Below are 14,397 nucleotides of genomic sequence, written 5' to 3'. Positions count from 1 at the left end.
CTTTCTGATCCTCCTGCCTCCAGCTCTCAAGTGCTAGGATTACAGGTCTGTGTCACCATCTGCTTTATGAGGGTGCTGGAGGTTGAACCTAGGGCTTCATGAATGGTAGGCAAGCACTCTACCAATTCAACTTCATTTCAAGCTCCTTAAATGTACATTCTTTTGTCACTTTTTTGAGATAGGCCTTTTGAGGTATAGACACATCAAGTGCAATCTTACAAAACCACACCTTTATCTAGAATTTCCAGTTTCAATTTCTTTAAAAAGTAAAAACATAAAAGATAATTGCCAAAGACTTAATGAAGATTCTCCCATATGAAAAAAAAAAAAATTGTAGTAGACTGGAGGTGAGGGTAACACAAACCTTTAATCCCAGCACTGGGAGGCAGAGGCAAGTGGATATCTGTGAATTTGAGGCCAGCCTGGTCTACGTAGGAAGTTCCAGGACAGTCAGAGCTACACAGAGGAACTCTGTCTGGAAAAACCAACAAGTTGCAGTCGGGGAGGAAGACGACTACAAAGTACAATGGTAGACATGCATGAAAATGCTATAAGGAAACTTATCATCACTCCGTAGGCCAACTTGGATGTCTGCATGTACATATGTATTTATAGATGTGTATATACTTCCTTATCGATACCTTAATTTAGTCTTTCTAGGGCAGTTAACCTAGTTTGCAAAGAAATAAAAAAATCTTTCATTTTGCAATCATACTTCATTGTTTATACAATCGATATTATGCAATTACAAAGTACACTGTAATAAAGCGATCCTTAGCAAGTCTATAACTCAACTGATGGGCGCAATGCTGTATTCGACAATACAGCTTATAAAGAGAATGGACAGTGCCTGTTAAGTCACTAAGTACAGATTTGTTAAACAGCATCACTGTTATAAAGATAGTTACTTCTGTTATACCTGGAATTAATCTATCTATCTCTATCTGTATCTATATAAACAAGGGTGCCAGGGAGACAGCTCAGCAGGTAAAGGTACTACCCCCAGTTCAGTTCTGGAATGCACATGGTAGGAAGAGAGAACCAATTCCCACAAGTTGTCCTCTAGTCCACAAGTGTGAAATGGCACATGCACCAACTCCAAACATACAAATAAATAAAATGTAATAAAAAAACATTTGAAGTATATTCCACTAGGTACAAGCAATAGTGCAAGCAAGGTTGGAATCCACCTACCCTTCCATCTCCAGAGACAATACACATTTAAATTGCTAAACAGGAGCAGAGTAAGAAATATAAACTGTGACAGGTCTTGACTGAAAACAAGTTACAGTCAGTTTTACATTATGAAAAGAGAATTATCTAGTGCTTTAAGAAAGAGACCTTAAACTAGGCATGTGTACCTTTAATCCCAGCACTCGGGAGGCAGAGGCAAGCAGGTATCTGTGAATTCGAGGCCAGCCTGGTCTATAAAGCGAGTTTCAGGACAGCCAGGACTATACACAGAAAAATCCTGTCTCAAAAACCAAAGAAATAAAATAAAAAAGCTTAAATATTAGGTCAGTAAGAAAGCAAATTCACAGTCCAATTGAACCCTATCACCTCCAAACTGCTAAATGGACTGGTTCCAGGTTTGTGTAGAAAGTGGCAGCTAAAGTCGAGTGGTGGTGGCGCACACCTTTAATCCCAGCACTTGGGAGGCAGAGGCAGGTGGGTCTGTGAGTTCGAGGCCAGCCTGGTGTACACAGAGAAAGCGGCAGCTGCACTGAAAGAATGTGCTCTCTAGGCTTCTTGGTGTACATAACACTTCTTTTCCCTATTACCGACTGACAGAAAACAGCAATCTCTCCAACCAAAACTGCATAATGCATCCCAAACCCTAAATAAATTAATTCTGGCTTAATAACTATTATTAAATAAAACCTAACAATATTGACAAAATTAATGTATTAGTGTGCTGTGCAAGAACCTCCCCAAAATTGCAAGATTAAAAACCAAAATACAAACAATAAGTGCTGGAATATAAGTAATAAATATGGCAGTTTGGTCATTTTTTTTAGCCACAGTTTTATGAACGTAGTGAAAAGGAGTAAAAGCAGTATGACAGAAGAGCTACAACCACCAGAAAGTTCAAAGACTGAACCACTTACAGCACTCCTGTCCATTTGGAAACAGTCCACAACGGCCCTGACTGTCTTCCTACTATGGGCATCAGGAAGTACTGAAAATGTCCTGAGCACTCAGGAGAAACTCAAGAGACTTCGCAGGTCCCACTAGATGGCACCATCACAGGTCATCACTCTGCTCTCTCGGAAGCAAGGGCGGAAACCTTTCTTGATCTTGACAAACTGAAAGCTATGAACAGTGACATCCTCCCTGGGAAAGCATGACCCATAACAAATCGTGTAAAACCAGGAAAAGGAGTCTCACCTAAAGCGTCCTTTTTACCCAACACCACTGGCATCATTTCAATCAACGACCTAAGAGATACAACGCCTAGCCCAACCCTAAGAAGAGAAGCAGTAAAACAAAGTGGTATCTTTGCTGGATGTGGGGCCTCCTGGTGGAATCCCAACACCTGTAGGCAGCAGAGGCAAGAGGATCAGGAGTTCAGTGTCATTCTCAACTACATGAGATGCTCTCAAAAAAAAAAAAAATTCTATTAAAAAAAAAAAGAGAGAGTATCTTTTTCCTCTTCCTGTCTCTGCAAACAATACAGTAACTTACTTTTCTTTCAAGTCTCTTTGCTACAGAAATCAATGATTTTTTTCCACTGATCACCAAATAAAGCATTTACTGAAATAAATATACTTACCATGACAGACATGTCAAAATGTACAATTAATGGCATAAAAGCAACTAAGTACTGATGAACTTCCTATCAAACAGACAATATTACATTCAAGTTTTTTGAAGGTTTTGGGTTTTTGTTTGTTTTCTAAGACAGGGTCTTACCATGTAGTCTAGGCTGGCCTCAAACTCATTATCTTATACCTCGGCTTCCCAAGGGCACATTAAAGTTTCCCACAACTTGTTTACATCATTGTAAGTTGAGTCTGGGCAGTAAAAGTAAGATGTCATTCATTCCCATGACTAGAACCTATTTCAGCAAAGGTACACTTGGATAGAGCCAGCATGCACGCAGCTACATTGCAGGAGGAAAGAAGCCATCCCAACAAAGATTAGTAAAATCAACTCTACACAGTTGGAATACAAACTTTCTCCATAAGAAACCATGTGAATAGATTAAATTATGAGCCTTAGCTGGACACACCTATAATCCCGAGAGACAAGAGGACCATGAGTTTGAGAGTGCAGAACTGGGTTCCAGGCCAGTCTAGGTTGTACAGTAAGACCCTGCCTCCAAAAAATAAAAATAAGTAAATAGATAAATAAATAAATGACTGATTGCCAAGTTAAAAGACACAACAGTGAGGGCCTTGAGATGACTCAGTGGTTAAGAGCACTGGCTGCTCTTCCAGGACTCAGGTTCAATTCCCAACACTCACATGTGAGCTCACAAATGTCTGTAATTCCAGTTACAGGGGATCCTACACCCTAAGCCAGACATACATGTAGGTAAGACACCAGTGTACATTAAATAAATAAATAAATAAATAAATAAGGTACAGCAGTGTAATTCCAGACACTCAAGAAGCTAAGGCAGAAAGATCACTGGTTCAAGCCCGAGCTATGGAACAAGTTATAAAACAGCTGGCTGGGTGTAGTGACACATGACTTTAATCCCAGCACCTAAAAAGCAGGGCTACAAAATGAGACTATCTCAACAACAACAACAACAACCCCAAAGGACTAGAGATACAATTCAGTGTGTAAGGTGCTCGTCTAGCATATACAAGGCCCTGGGTTTGATCCTTTATACCACAACAATCAATCAGTAATTATAAACAAGACCTAGTATGGCCACTCATGCCTACAGTCCCAGCACCTAGAAAACTGAGATAGCAAGATCACACAAGAATTCTAGGCCAGACAAAATAGATGTGTCATCCTTGGCCCAGATATCTACTTAATATTCAAATAACACTGTGTACTTCTTTCTGAGGCTACTTCCCTTTGACCAAATAATTTATGTCTTCATGTTTATCTTCAGTATGTAACGATCAGGGGTTTTAGCCACTCCAAAGTGCCACCAATAGTCAGTTACTAGAGTTAGTTGAAAAAATAAAGCATTCATGCACATAATTACAGCCAGGTATGGTGGTGCATGCCTGTATTTCCAGTACTTACCAGCCTGGGGCAGGATGATCACAAATCACAGGCCAACCTAGGCTACCTATCTCAAAAACAAAACAAAAATCAAAAGAACTACTGAAGCTGGAAGTGGTGGCTTACCCCTATAATCCCAGTACTTGGGAGATGGAAGCAAGAAGATCAAGGAGTTCAAGGCTAACCTGGGCTATATAATCAAGTTCCAGGCCTGGCTAGGCTACATGAAACCTTATCTCAAAAACCAAGAACTAAGCTGGGCATGGTGGCACACGCCTTTGATCCCAGCACTCAGGAGGCAGAGGCAGGCAGATATCTGTGAGTTCGAGGCCAACGTGGTCTACAGAGTGAGTTCTAGGACAGCCAAAGATACACAGAAAAACAAAAGACAGACAAACAAACACACAGACACACAGACACACACACACACACACACACACACACACACACACACACACGTAGGCACTAAATGCCGTGTTTCCTTGTCAGAGTTCTAACACAGTTCTTGCTGCAGTATTTCTCGTTTCTCTTTCTTTCTCTGCAGGTTTAAGGCACTAGACTGAGGTATTGTCCACAACACTTACACAATGCCCAGTATACTGTAGGTACTATGTGCTTTTCCAATAAATAAAAACCACCAAGCTATCCCAGCTCACTAAAATTGTGTGATCCATCAAAGCTAGGTTTCCCAAGCATAAACCTAACATACTCCTTCTTGTTGAAGAAACAACTGGCCAGAGCATGAAATTAACACCAAGTTACTGTAAGATATAGCATTTCTTAAAAAAGACAGAAATCTATTAAATAGATCATAGATTAAAATGCACATATCATTTATCTCAAGCTCAAGCAATCTGACAACCTTGGATCAGGCGAAGCTTTTAAATAAAACATTATAAACAGACATATATAATGCACTAAAACCATCCTGTGAGATCAGAGGGGTAAATAAGCAGGTACATCAAGACATACAGAAAGCCAGAAGAGTGTAAGTGACATTCCACCTGCCCAGTGCTGGGGGCTTGATCTCAGTGTACACTTCCACAGAATGACAACAGGAAGGAACTAGATGGACAGTACAGCAGGTAAGAGCACTGTGTTCTTCCGGAGGATCAGGCTCAGGTCCCAGGACCCACACGGCACTTCACACCCATCTAAACCCAATTTCAGCACATGCGATGCCCTCTTCTGGCGTCTGTAAGCACCAAACATGCACACGAGGTACATACTTGCATGCAGGCAAACACTCATGTACATAAAACAAAAACGAAAATAAAAGGTGAAAACACTTTACTAGTAGAAATGAAGAAGAGGGAACAAACAGTCTAAGGAAACAACCAGGAGGGATCTGCTGGCTGCAGATTTGGAGAACTGATGGACTTCACCAGCTCTAACAACACTCCATCATGTAACTACCCCAACAGACCCAGTGTCCGAAAGCTTTACAATGCCTCTCTCTCTCCCTGAGTGGCTGAGAAGTTTTAACAAAATACAAACTAGGATCTAGATCCACATCCTACCAGTATCCTCGCAACAAGCCCCTCAGAAAACCTCCGCTCCATTCAAAGGGGAAAGAAACATATTCTCCAAAATTAACGCTTAACCATCGTACTTCAGGAATCACTGGAAGATTTCAAATCTCCCCTGTACCCTATCAGCATGTCCTACCACCCAATTCCTATTCAATTTCTATTCAATTCCTCAATGTGTTTAAGTTATACTTGGAAATGTCCACGTTCGCCAAGTTACTCACCTTACTAACACCAACTCCAGTGAACCTGGCCTCCAATAATTCCTGCCTTCGTGGGTCCAGGCTATGCAATTCTTCCATCATTTCTACAGGAAGAAAGAGGGCCAAGAAGTCATGAAAAACTAAATAGAAGAAAAAGTTTTATGTGTAAGAAAACGCATAGGAATTTTGTAAACCTCAAAGACATATACATTCGAGCGTTATAATATACTCATCAGTTATTTGATGTTATCGATAGTTACTTTAGATCACACAGCAGCTTGAGCTCTCTTCTATGAGGGTCTTTTCTTTTTCCTGAATTCTAGTTTGATCTTTACTGGGGGTGAGAGACAGGAATGGAAGCCCACCCTTGTAATCCCAACATGAAGGAAGTATAAGCAACAGATAGCCACAAATTTGAGGGCAGCCTGGTTGGCCAGAGCTATAAAATGAAACCCTGTCTCATAAATAAAAACTAAGTAAATAAGAAGAAGTAGCAAACGCTTCATATTATCTCTGTAAAAGGTGAGCAGAAAGAAAACCAAGGCCGCACTTGCAAACAGAAAACTCCTGTTAGCCTTTCCACGGGAGTACTTTCAGATAGTTCTTTCCCCAACACCAAGAACCAGTTCTTAAGCTAAAAATATAATTCATTAATAATTTCAAATGAATATAGAATGAATCAGAAGCTGCAAATAACTTCAATAACCCTACTGTATAGCTCCTTTCCTGAATAGCTCACAGCAGCTAATGAAAACTGGAATTCTTTCATGCTAAATTTAATGAAGAACCCAAGATAAACCGTCAACCTACATCCACTCGGGAAATTAATATAAGGCTGCAACAATTCCCTCACAAAATCCTTTTCTGACCACTCCTTGAAGCAGTAGTGGATATCTGCTTTGAGCACTCCTCCCAGGCAGGGAGGGGCAGAAGGACACCATTTTTAAACCCTTCCCCGACCAATTAATGCAGACACCATGAGCAGGTATGTCCAACCTTTGCACCATGCATTGAAAAGCTCTTCAAAGTGGGAAAGGAGCATACATCATTACATAGAAACCCTTCCGACACACTACTGAATAGTTACTGGAGCGATTGGCATAATTTTTAAAGTTCACCGAAAACATGAATCAAAGCTGCTTCTCTGCAATCTAACAACTCCACAATTTCCAGTAACATCCCCTCCACGAGTCCTTAACTTTCATTTCCCTTCCTGGATTGAGAGCCCGGGGCAAAGGGTGACAAATTAAAGTTTCACTCACACATACAAGTACACGTTAGAGAAGGAATCAGGAAATTCTTAGAAGGGCAGAAAGGCATCTTTAAAACTAAAAAAGACTGGGAAGAAAACCGAGTTGTCCCCAAGTAGGTAAGTGGCCTTGCTCGCCGCCACTCGCCCTGCCCTAATCGAGGTCGGAATGGCAGAGGTTGCAGCCTCTCCCCAATCCCAAGGTCTCTGGAAACATTTCCCAAACCTCCATCCCGAGGCCTGGTCCGGAAGACGAGGCCCCAGCAGTTATCCCATTGACTGTCAACTCACGTTAGGACGATCTCCACCCCATCGCTTTCCAGCCAGCCTCGGGACCGGGGTCCTCCCAGCAGCCCCTGGCCGGGAAGCAGGAGCGGTGGGGCCTGGTCCCGGCGCCCCTCGCCGGCTCCAAACTTTCCCTAACTCCAGGCCCACCTGTCACGGAGGGAGCGGGGGGCAGCGTCGGGGGCGCCCGGGAGGCTGCCGAGGCCTCCCGCTCCCTGGAGTCCCCTCTCGGAGCAGGCCGACCGCCCCATTCCCAGGCCCGGGCCTGGCCCAGCGTCGGCCCGGCCCCTCAGCGACCCGCAGCCCTCGGGGAGAGCACCTCCCGCCTCAGTGCCCAGGAGCCGCGGGCCCGACGCCGGCCCGAGTCGCAGCCTCCTCAGGCCGAGGGGGGGTCCCCGGGACGGTTACTATCCCGGGCCCGGCGCCCTGCCCCGGCCCGGGCTCAGCTTCTCACCTGCCGCCGCCGCCGCTCCACGCTCCTCTCGGGAGGGGCCCCGACCCGACCCGGCTGCGGACCGCTCCGCTCTCCCCCTGGGCAGGCCCGGGGCGGAGCCGGGGCCTCTCCTGAGCGCCGCAACCCCCCGCCCGGGCAGCCGCCGCCGGCGCCGGGCTCCACGAGAGGGCGGGCGGGGGAGGGGGGCCGCGGAGGCCGCAGATCCCCGAGCTCGCGTACAGAGCCAGGCGCCTGACGCGGGCCCCGGGCCCGGGCGGCCGCGGGGGGCGCGGGACCGGCCTCCTGGCGCCGGACAAAGGCCACGGGAGGCGCAGAGGGGCCCGGGTCGGGCCGGGAAGCGGGGGCCCGGTCGGCTGGGGGCCACTCGGGTGCGGCGCGGAGGGCGGGGGTGGGGGGGTCGGAACCGCTGGTGCCCAGGACCCGCCTCCGGCCCCTTAATCCGGATCGGTTCGGTCCGGATTAGTAGTGATCGGTGTAAACACACTAGTGAAACCGCGTGTTTCCTCGCGAGATTTGCACGGCTGGGAGGCAAAGGGGGGGGTTCCAGGGGAGGGGGGGAGAGTACCGACCGTGGGGGAGGGGACGCGAAAGGTGTGGCGGGGGGGGGGGGTCCCCGCGGCCCCGGCGCTCCGCCTCCTCCAATCAGCGGCCGCGCTGGCGGGCAGGGGTTAACCAGGGGACCCCGCGCCCGCCGGCTGAGCAGGCCGCGCCGGACCGGGGCTGCCGAGGGCGGGCGGCTGGCGGCGCCTGCGGCTCGGCTGCGACGTGAGGGGCGGTGGGCGAGCGGCCGGGCCGGAGCCTCGGCAGCCGCCTTTGTGTCCGCGGCGCCGGCCCGGGTCCCCGAGCCCCACACGTCTGGTGAGGGCTGAGGCTGCTCTGGCCAGGGACGGACCGCGGTGTCCCCGCCGCCGTCGCCGCCGGTTCCCCCGGACCCCACGCCCCGGGCGGCCGGCCGCGTTGGCCTTGCACGTACCTGGCTGGCCGGGCGTCTCCAGGGACAAAGGTGTCCTGGGATCAGAGCCGGGTCCTCCCGGCACGGTCCCGGCCGCGGAGGGCGCTACCCCCGGGGCACTCTCTCGGAACACCTAGGTTCCATTCCAACCTCCGGCGGCAGGACCGGCCTCCGGGGGTGCTCGGGGCTCTGAGGGCGAATGCCGGCGTGGAGAAGCAGGCCGGCTCCTTCCTCAGTGTGTGCGGAGAGGGCGAGCGCCCCTGGTGCGACGGGAGGGCTGCCTGCCTGGGAAAGGGCTCCCCCTCCGACCCCGGGCACAGAAAGATGGCTTTCTTCACCTCTTCTCCCCGAGCGCCCAGACGCTGACTTGAGAGTGGCCGCGTTTGGTTTGCCTCCGAGGCCTCGGGGACCGGCTATCGGAAGAGGACCGCAGGACTGAAGCGCTGCACGGGAGAAACGGCCAGGCTCTCGACAGCCGCTTGAACTTTCCCAGGGGCTGGCAAGCACTCCGGAGCCGAGTTCTGTTCGCATTTCTTCCTCAGCCTTCATTTCTCCACATACCGCCTGGACGAAGACCTGCCAAACGGGCCGAGGATGGCAGATTCCTTTTTGTGTGAATTCTCCATCCTTCGGGATTGAAGCACCGTAGAAAGACTCACAGCGGAAGTCGTCTTCCAATCCCACACTGCTTGGAAAGATAGCTTTTTGAAGGGGAGAGGGGAAGAGCACGTCAGGAGCAGAGGGTAGGGAAAGGAGGCGAGCTGGCGGTCCCCAAGCATGAACAAGATGGAGAACCTAAGGCTAGTGCACCGGTCCCTCCCGAGTGACAGTGGTACAGGGATCAAGAAAGTAACTCAACAGTTGGGCGAAGCGGTGCATGCTTTTAATCCAAGCACTTGGGAGGCAGAGAGTTCCAGGACAGCCTGGGCTACATAGTGAGACCCTGTTTCGGGGGTGGGTAGAAAGAAAGAAAATATCTCACATGGCTGAGATAACACAGGATTGCCAGCCCTGGCTACATACTCACACCCTATCTGAAAACCCAAAGAAGGAAGGGGCTGGAGAGATGGCTCAGCGGTTAAGAATTGGCACCGCTGGCTGGGCATGGTGGCGCACCCCTTTAATATCCCAGCACTCCGGAGGCAGAGCCAGGCGGACCTCTGTGAGTTCAAGGCCAGCCTGGGCTACAGAGTGAGTTCCTGGATAGGCGCCAACACTACACAGAGAAACCCTGTCTGAAAAACCAAAAAAGGGTTGGGGCTTTAGCTCTGGTAGAGCGCTTGCTAGGCCCTGGGTTTGGTCCTCAGCTCTGAAAAAAAAAAAAAGCTCTGGCACTGCTATTGCAGAGAACCTTAGTTTGAGTCCCAGCATCCATATGAGACAGGTCACAACCGCCTGTAACTCCAGCCACCTACATGTGCACACACAGACACATACTTAAAAATAAATCTGGCCGGGCGTTGGTGGCGCACGCCTTTAATCCCAGCACTCGGGAGGCAGAGGCAGGCGGATCTTTGTGAGTTCGAGGCCAGCCTGGGCTACCAAGTGAGTTCCAGGAAAGGCGCAAAGCTACACAGAGAAACCCTGTCTCGAAAAACCAAAAAAAAAAAAAAAAAAAAAAAAAAAAATCTGAAAAGAATATGACCTGCAACTTACTATGCAACATGGGCTGGCCTGCAGAGTGCTGGGATTACAGGCATGCAACCACCATGCACAGCCTAAAAATAACTCCTTAAAATGACCCTGGAATGTCCTAAATTAGGAGAAGAGAACATAAGAGAAAGGAATGGACAGCGTGGAAGCTGAGTTCTAGTCCAGCTGGTCCACAAACAGGTTGCCTGGGCCAAATATCTAATCATTTCAAGTTTCACCAACCACATGTACTGAAGCTAGAGGATTCACAATGCCCTTCCTAGATGGAAAGGTCCCTTTTTGGCTTTTTGTTTCGATAGAAGGTCTAATATACCTACATCTATCTCATAGTGTAGCTGAGGATGACCTTGAACTTCTGATCCTGCCTCTATCTCCCAAGAGCTAGGATTGATTACAAGCTATGCTAGCAACTGAGCTATATTCTGAGCACTCAGACACACTCTTAGTAGTTTTTTGAGAATCTCACTATGTAGCCAAAATTGGCCTAAATCCCCAATCCTCCTGCCTCAGCCCTCTAGGAGCTGGGAGCTAAAGGCATTTGCCCTAACACCTGTCTGCTGAATATATTTTTTTAAAGGAATCATTGAAACAGATAAGATTTTTGGTTTCACTCTTCTTAGTTTAATTTTCTATCCATGTCAAAGAACCTAGTACCATCCCAAGTCTACTCACTGTAGATTTAACAGTCATTCCAATAGAAACTGCTTATAGGAATTCGATGAGTTTGCTTAGAGCAATTGGGTGCTTCCTTAGAGTAAGCATCATATAATTCAGACTATTAATACTAGCCAGGTATGGTGGTGAACACCTCTGATCCCAACACTTGGGAGGCAGAGGCAGGAGGATCTCTGGGAGTTCAGGGCCAGCCTAGTCTACAGCCTAGAGATTTCAAGGACAGTCAGGGCTAAACAGAGAAACCCTGTCTCAAAAACTAACAAAAAATCTAGTTCGCATTAGCTGTGAAAACTTAACTGTGGATGGAATTGGGGGTTCATGTGGCCCATTGGTCTTTGGTTTTAGACCCTAAAATTTAGAGGAATGAAGGGAAAGTCTGCCAAGTTCATCTTAAAGTCACAGAGAATAATCCTACATCCTTGAGACTAGCTGTGGCTTCCTCCAGATTGCTGTACAGATTTCAGTGGAGGTTAATGATGAATCAGAGGGAGGAAAGGTTACTTTGACCAAAAAACTGGGCAAATCTGGGTTAAACTCAAGCAGAATCCTTGATTGTACTACTTTATGGAGCCTGTAGTATAAATTCTGTATGTGACTGTCCCCGATAATTTTTATTCACCTTGTGCTTTCCTAACATTTGCTTTTGGAACCACAGAAAGCAAATTGGTTGGTTGTTAAAGAATTAACTTGTTGCTGGGCGGTGGTGGCACACGCCTTTAATCCCAGCACTCAGGAGGCAGAGGCAGGTGGATCTCTGTGAGTTCCAGGCCAGCCTGGTCTACAGAGTGAGTTCCAGGAAAGGTGCAAAGCTACACAGAGAAACCCTGTCTGGAAAAAAACAAACAAACAAACAAAAAGAATTAACTTGTTAAAAAAATTAACTTGTAGGAAAATTAACTAGTATCTTCAGGTAGACACCAGAGTACTTTAACTCCCTTTTACTTTGTGGCATGTCCTCTTAGGCCTCAGACCCTTGGGTACTATACATTTTTCCGGCTTTGTTGTTGTTTTTTTCTTTTTGAGACAAAGTCTCAATCTACCCTAGGCTGGCTAAAACTCAAAGCAGTCCTCCTTCCTCTGCCTGCCATGTGCTGGAATCAGAGGTGAGAGTTGCCACACCCATCTCTGCCAAACATGTTCTTGATTGTTCCATAATGGTCACCATCTTCATCAAAAAGATGGTAACACCAGGGCCAGGGAGATGGCTCAGCCATTAAAGGCTAGGCTCAAAATCAAAAGGATAAGAGGTGTTTTAATGGGTAAAGGCATTTGCCACCCCCAAGCCTGACAACCTGAATTTGATATCTGAGACTCTACCATGGTAGAGAGGGAGAACCAGCAGGTTGTCCTGTGCCCTCCCTCACATGCTGAGCCTCTCCAGCCTCTTACACGGTGTGCAGCCTTAAGCTCCAAGCCTCAGCTTTTTTATCCATGAAATGGTGTTAAGCGAGATAGTTTATGTACCCGATAGCACCCCTGAATTAATGGTCCCCAGCATAACTTCACATTTCTTCCGGGATCTATGTACTTGTCGATAAGTTGTTTTGGAAAAACAGGCTGCAATGGACTGAGCCATTGAGTGGTTGTATTTGCAGTAGAAAGGGGGTTGCATGTCGTCATAAGTGTTACATTATGGGGCACGGCTATTCAGACCTTTGGTCTCTGTAACAAATACCTGAGAAAACTTGCACTAGCTTGGGTTTATTTGGCCTCGCTTTCAGAGATTTCAGCAGTGGTCCTAGGCTCCACTGTTTCATGTCAGAAGGGCAGGACGGAGCAGAAGTGTTCATCTTGTACAGGAACAAGGAGTGACAGGAAGTGGCCTGAGACAAGATACGCTTCAAAGGGCTGCCCTCAGTGACCTATTTTTTTTCCATCCAAGGCCCTAAGATCCCATTTGTTTATGAACTGAAACATGGACTGATCGTTGATGAAGTCAATCACCCCCCCCAACAGTACCACCACAGTGGGACCAAGCCTTAAATACAAGAGCCCTTTTGAAGAACACTACATATCCAAACACTAAAAATAAAATCTTCATTTATGTTCATCCCCTGCCCTGTGAAGTTGGGAGGCTTGGACTTTGTGTTGCTGGGTATTGAACCCAGGGCTGACACCTCCAGCCGAGGGTGTAACACAATATGACATGGACTGTTCTCAGGAGGCCAGTAGAGAAGAGGCAGTATGTGTAGTATGACAGAACATGTTCCATCTCAGTCTCCTCATCTGAAAACTCAGCATGCTTCCATGAGCAGTGTTAAAATTAACACGCTATCAGGAATTATCAACTCACTGGATCACAGAATAGGCATGTTGTTGTGTTTTCTTTTTTTCTTTTGGTTTTTTGAGACAGGGTTTCCCTGTGTAACAGCTCTGGCTGTCCTGGAACTCACTCTGTAGACCAGGCTGGCCTCGAACTCACAAAGAACCACCTGCCTCTGCCCACTGAGTGCTGGAATTAATGGTGAGCACCACCACCACCCAGCTTCATGCGGTCCATCTTATTTCCTCTCTTCCCATTTCTAACAAAATGGAGAACTGCTTGCAGGAAAGTACACTGTAGATTAAAACCCCAGATCTCAGCCTCCCTGAGGGTCACTGCCCGTCATCTCTGGTCTCGGGGTTTTTCCTGTCTCTACTGCCTAGTGTGTTTGGAAGCCTTGCCTAAGCAAACTGAACACGCACTTCCCACTCCCATGCTCGGAACCAAACCAGGGCCTTGCATTTGCTAGGCAAGCAATCCATTGACCTCAGTCTCCCACACTCCAGCAGCTTGTTTTACTTACTGCTTTTTTTTTTTTTTCCTATTTCACTTATTTATCTTGACAGAACTGTTTTACATATCAAGTCACAAGCTCTTCTCCACAGCCCACTGATGCCGGACAGCCTTCCTGTTCCCTGAAGAGCAGCCTCCCTTCCTGATGTCCTCTTTTAACCTCCCCCTTTTTAAAATCATTGTCATGTTCCATGTTGGCCTCCATTGCTCCCCTAACCCCAGTTTTCCACGCTGGTCTCCTGAAACCGAGGCTGGCCTGAAACTTACTAATAGCAAGGCTGCCCTTGAACTCCCCGTCCCCCCATCTTGACTCCCAAGTAGCAGGATTACTGGCCTGAGCCACACACCCAGCCCATATCGGTCCTCTCAGCGGATCTGAAAAGAGGGACAATGACAAGAGCCCTGTTAGCTCACATCTGTGATTCCCGCACTC

The 14,397-nt window shown here is 47.5% G+C and overlaps 1 protein-coding gene across 16 annotated transcripts in view; it reads right to left on the bottom strand.

Moving 5' to 3' along the window:
• Positions 1–9,207, bottom strand: part of Tlk2 (tousled like kinase 2) — a 107,536-nt gene extending 98,329 nt beyond the window's left edge. For 7 of the 16 annotated variants that reach the window (XM_006970526.3, XM_015994719.3, XM_042282964.2 and 4 more), the window contains exons 1-2: positions 7,909–8,042; positions 5,942–6,024 (exon numbers count right to left, since the gene is read on the bottom strand). In XM_006970526.3, coding sequence (XP_006970588.1) covers positions 5,942–6,022 — 81 coding nt within the window. In that variant the 5' untranslated portion in view covers positions 6,023–6,024; positions 7,909–8,042. Of the gene's footprint in view, positions 1–5,941; positions 6,025–7,460; positions 7,710–7,908; positions 8,043–8,881 lie in introns of those variants that run through there. The other 9 variants (XM_076543534.1, XM_076543530.1, XM_015994705.3 and 6 more) reach the window with 9 other exon arrangements.
• Positions 9,208–14,397: the final 5,190 nt, after the last annotated feature.

Source organism: Peromyscus maniculatus, chromosome 8 (assembly GCF_049852395.1).
Source record: "Peromyscus maniculatus bairdii isolate BWxNUB_F1_BW_parent chromosome 8, HU_Pman_BW_mat_3.1, whole genome shotgun sequence".
Taxonomy (NCBI): Eukaryota; Metazoa; Chordata; class Mammalia; order Rodentia; family Cricetidae; genus Peromyscus; species Peromyscus maniculatus.
Note: the sequence above shows the minus strand (reverse complement) of the source record. Positions and strands in the feature narration are given on the sequence as shown.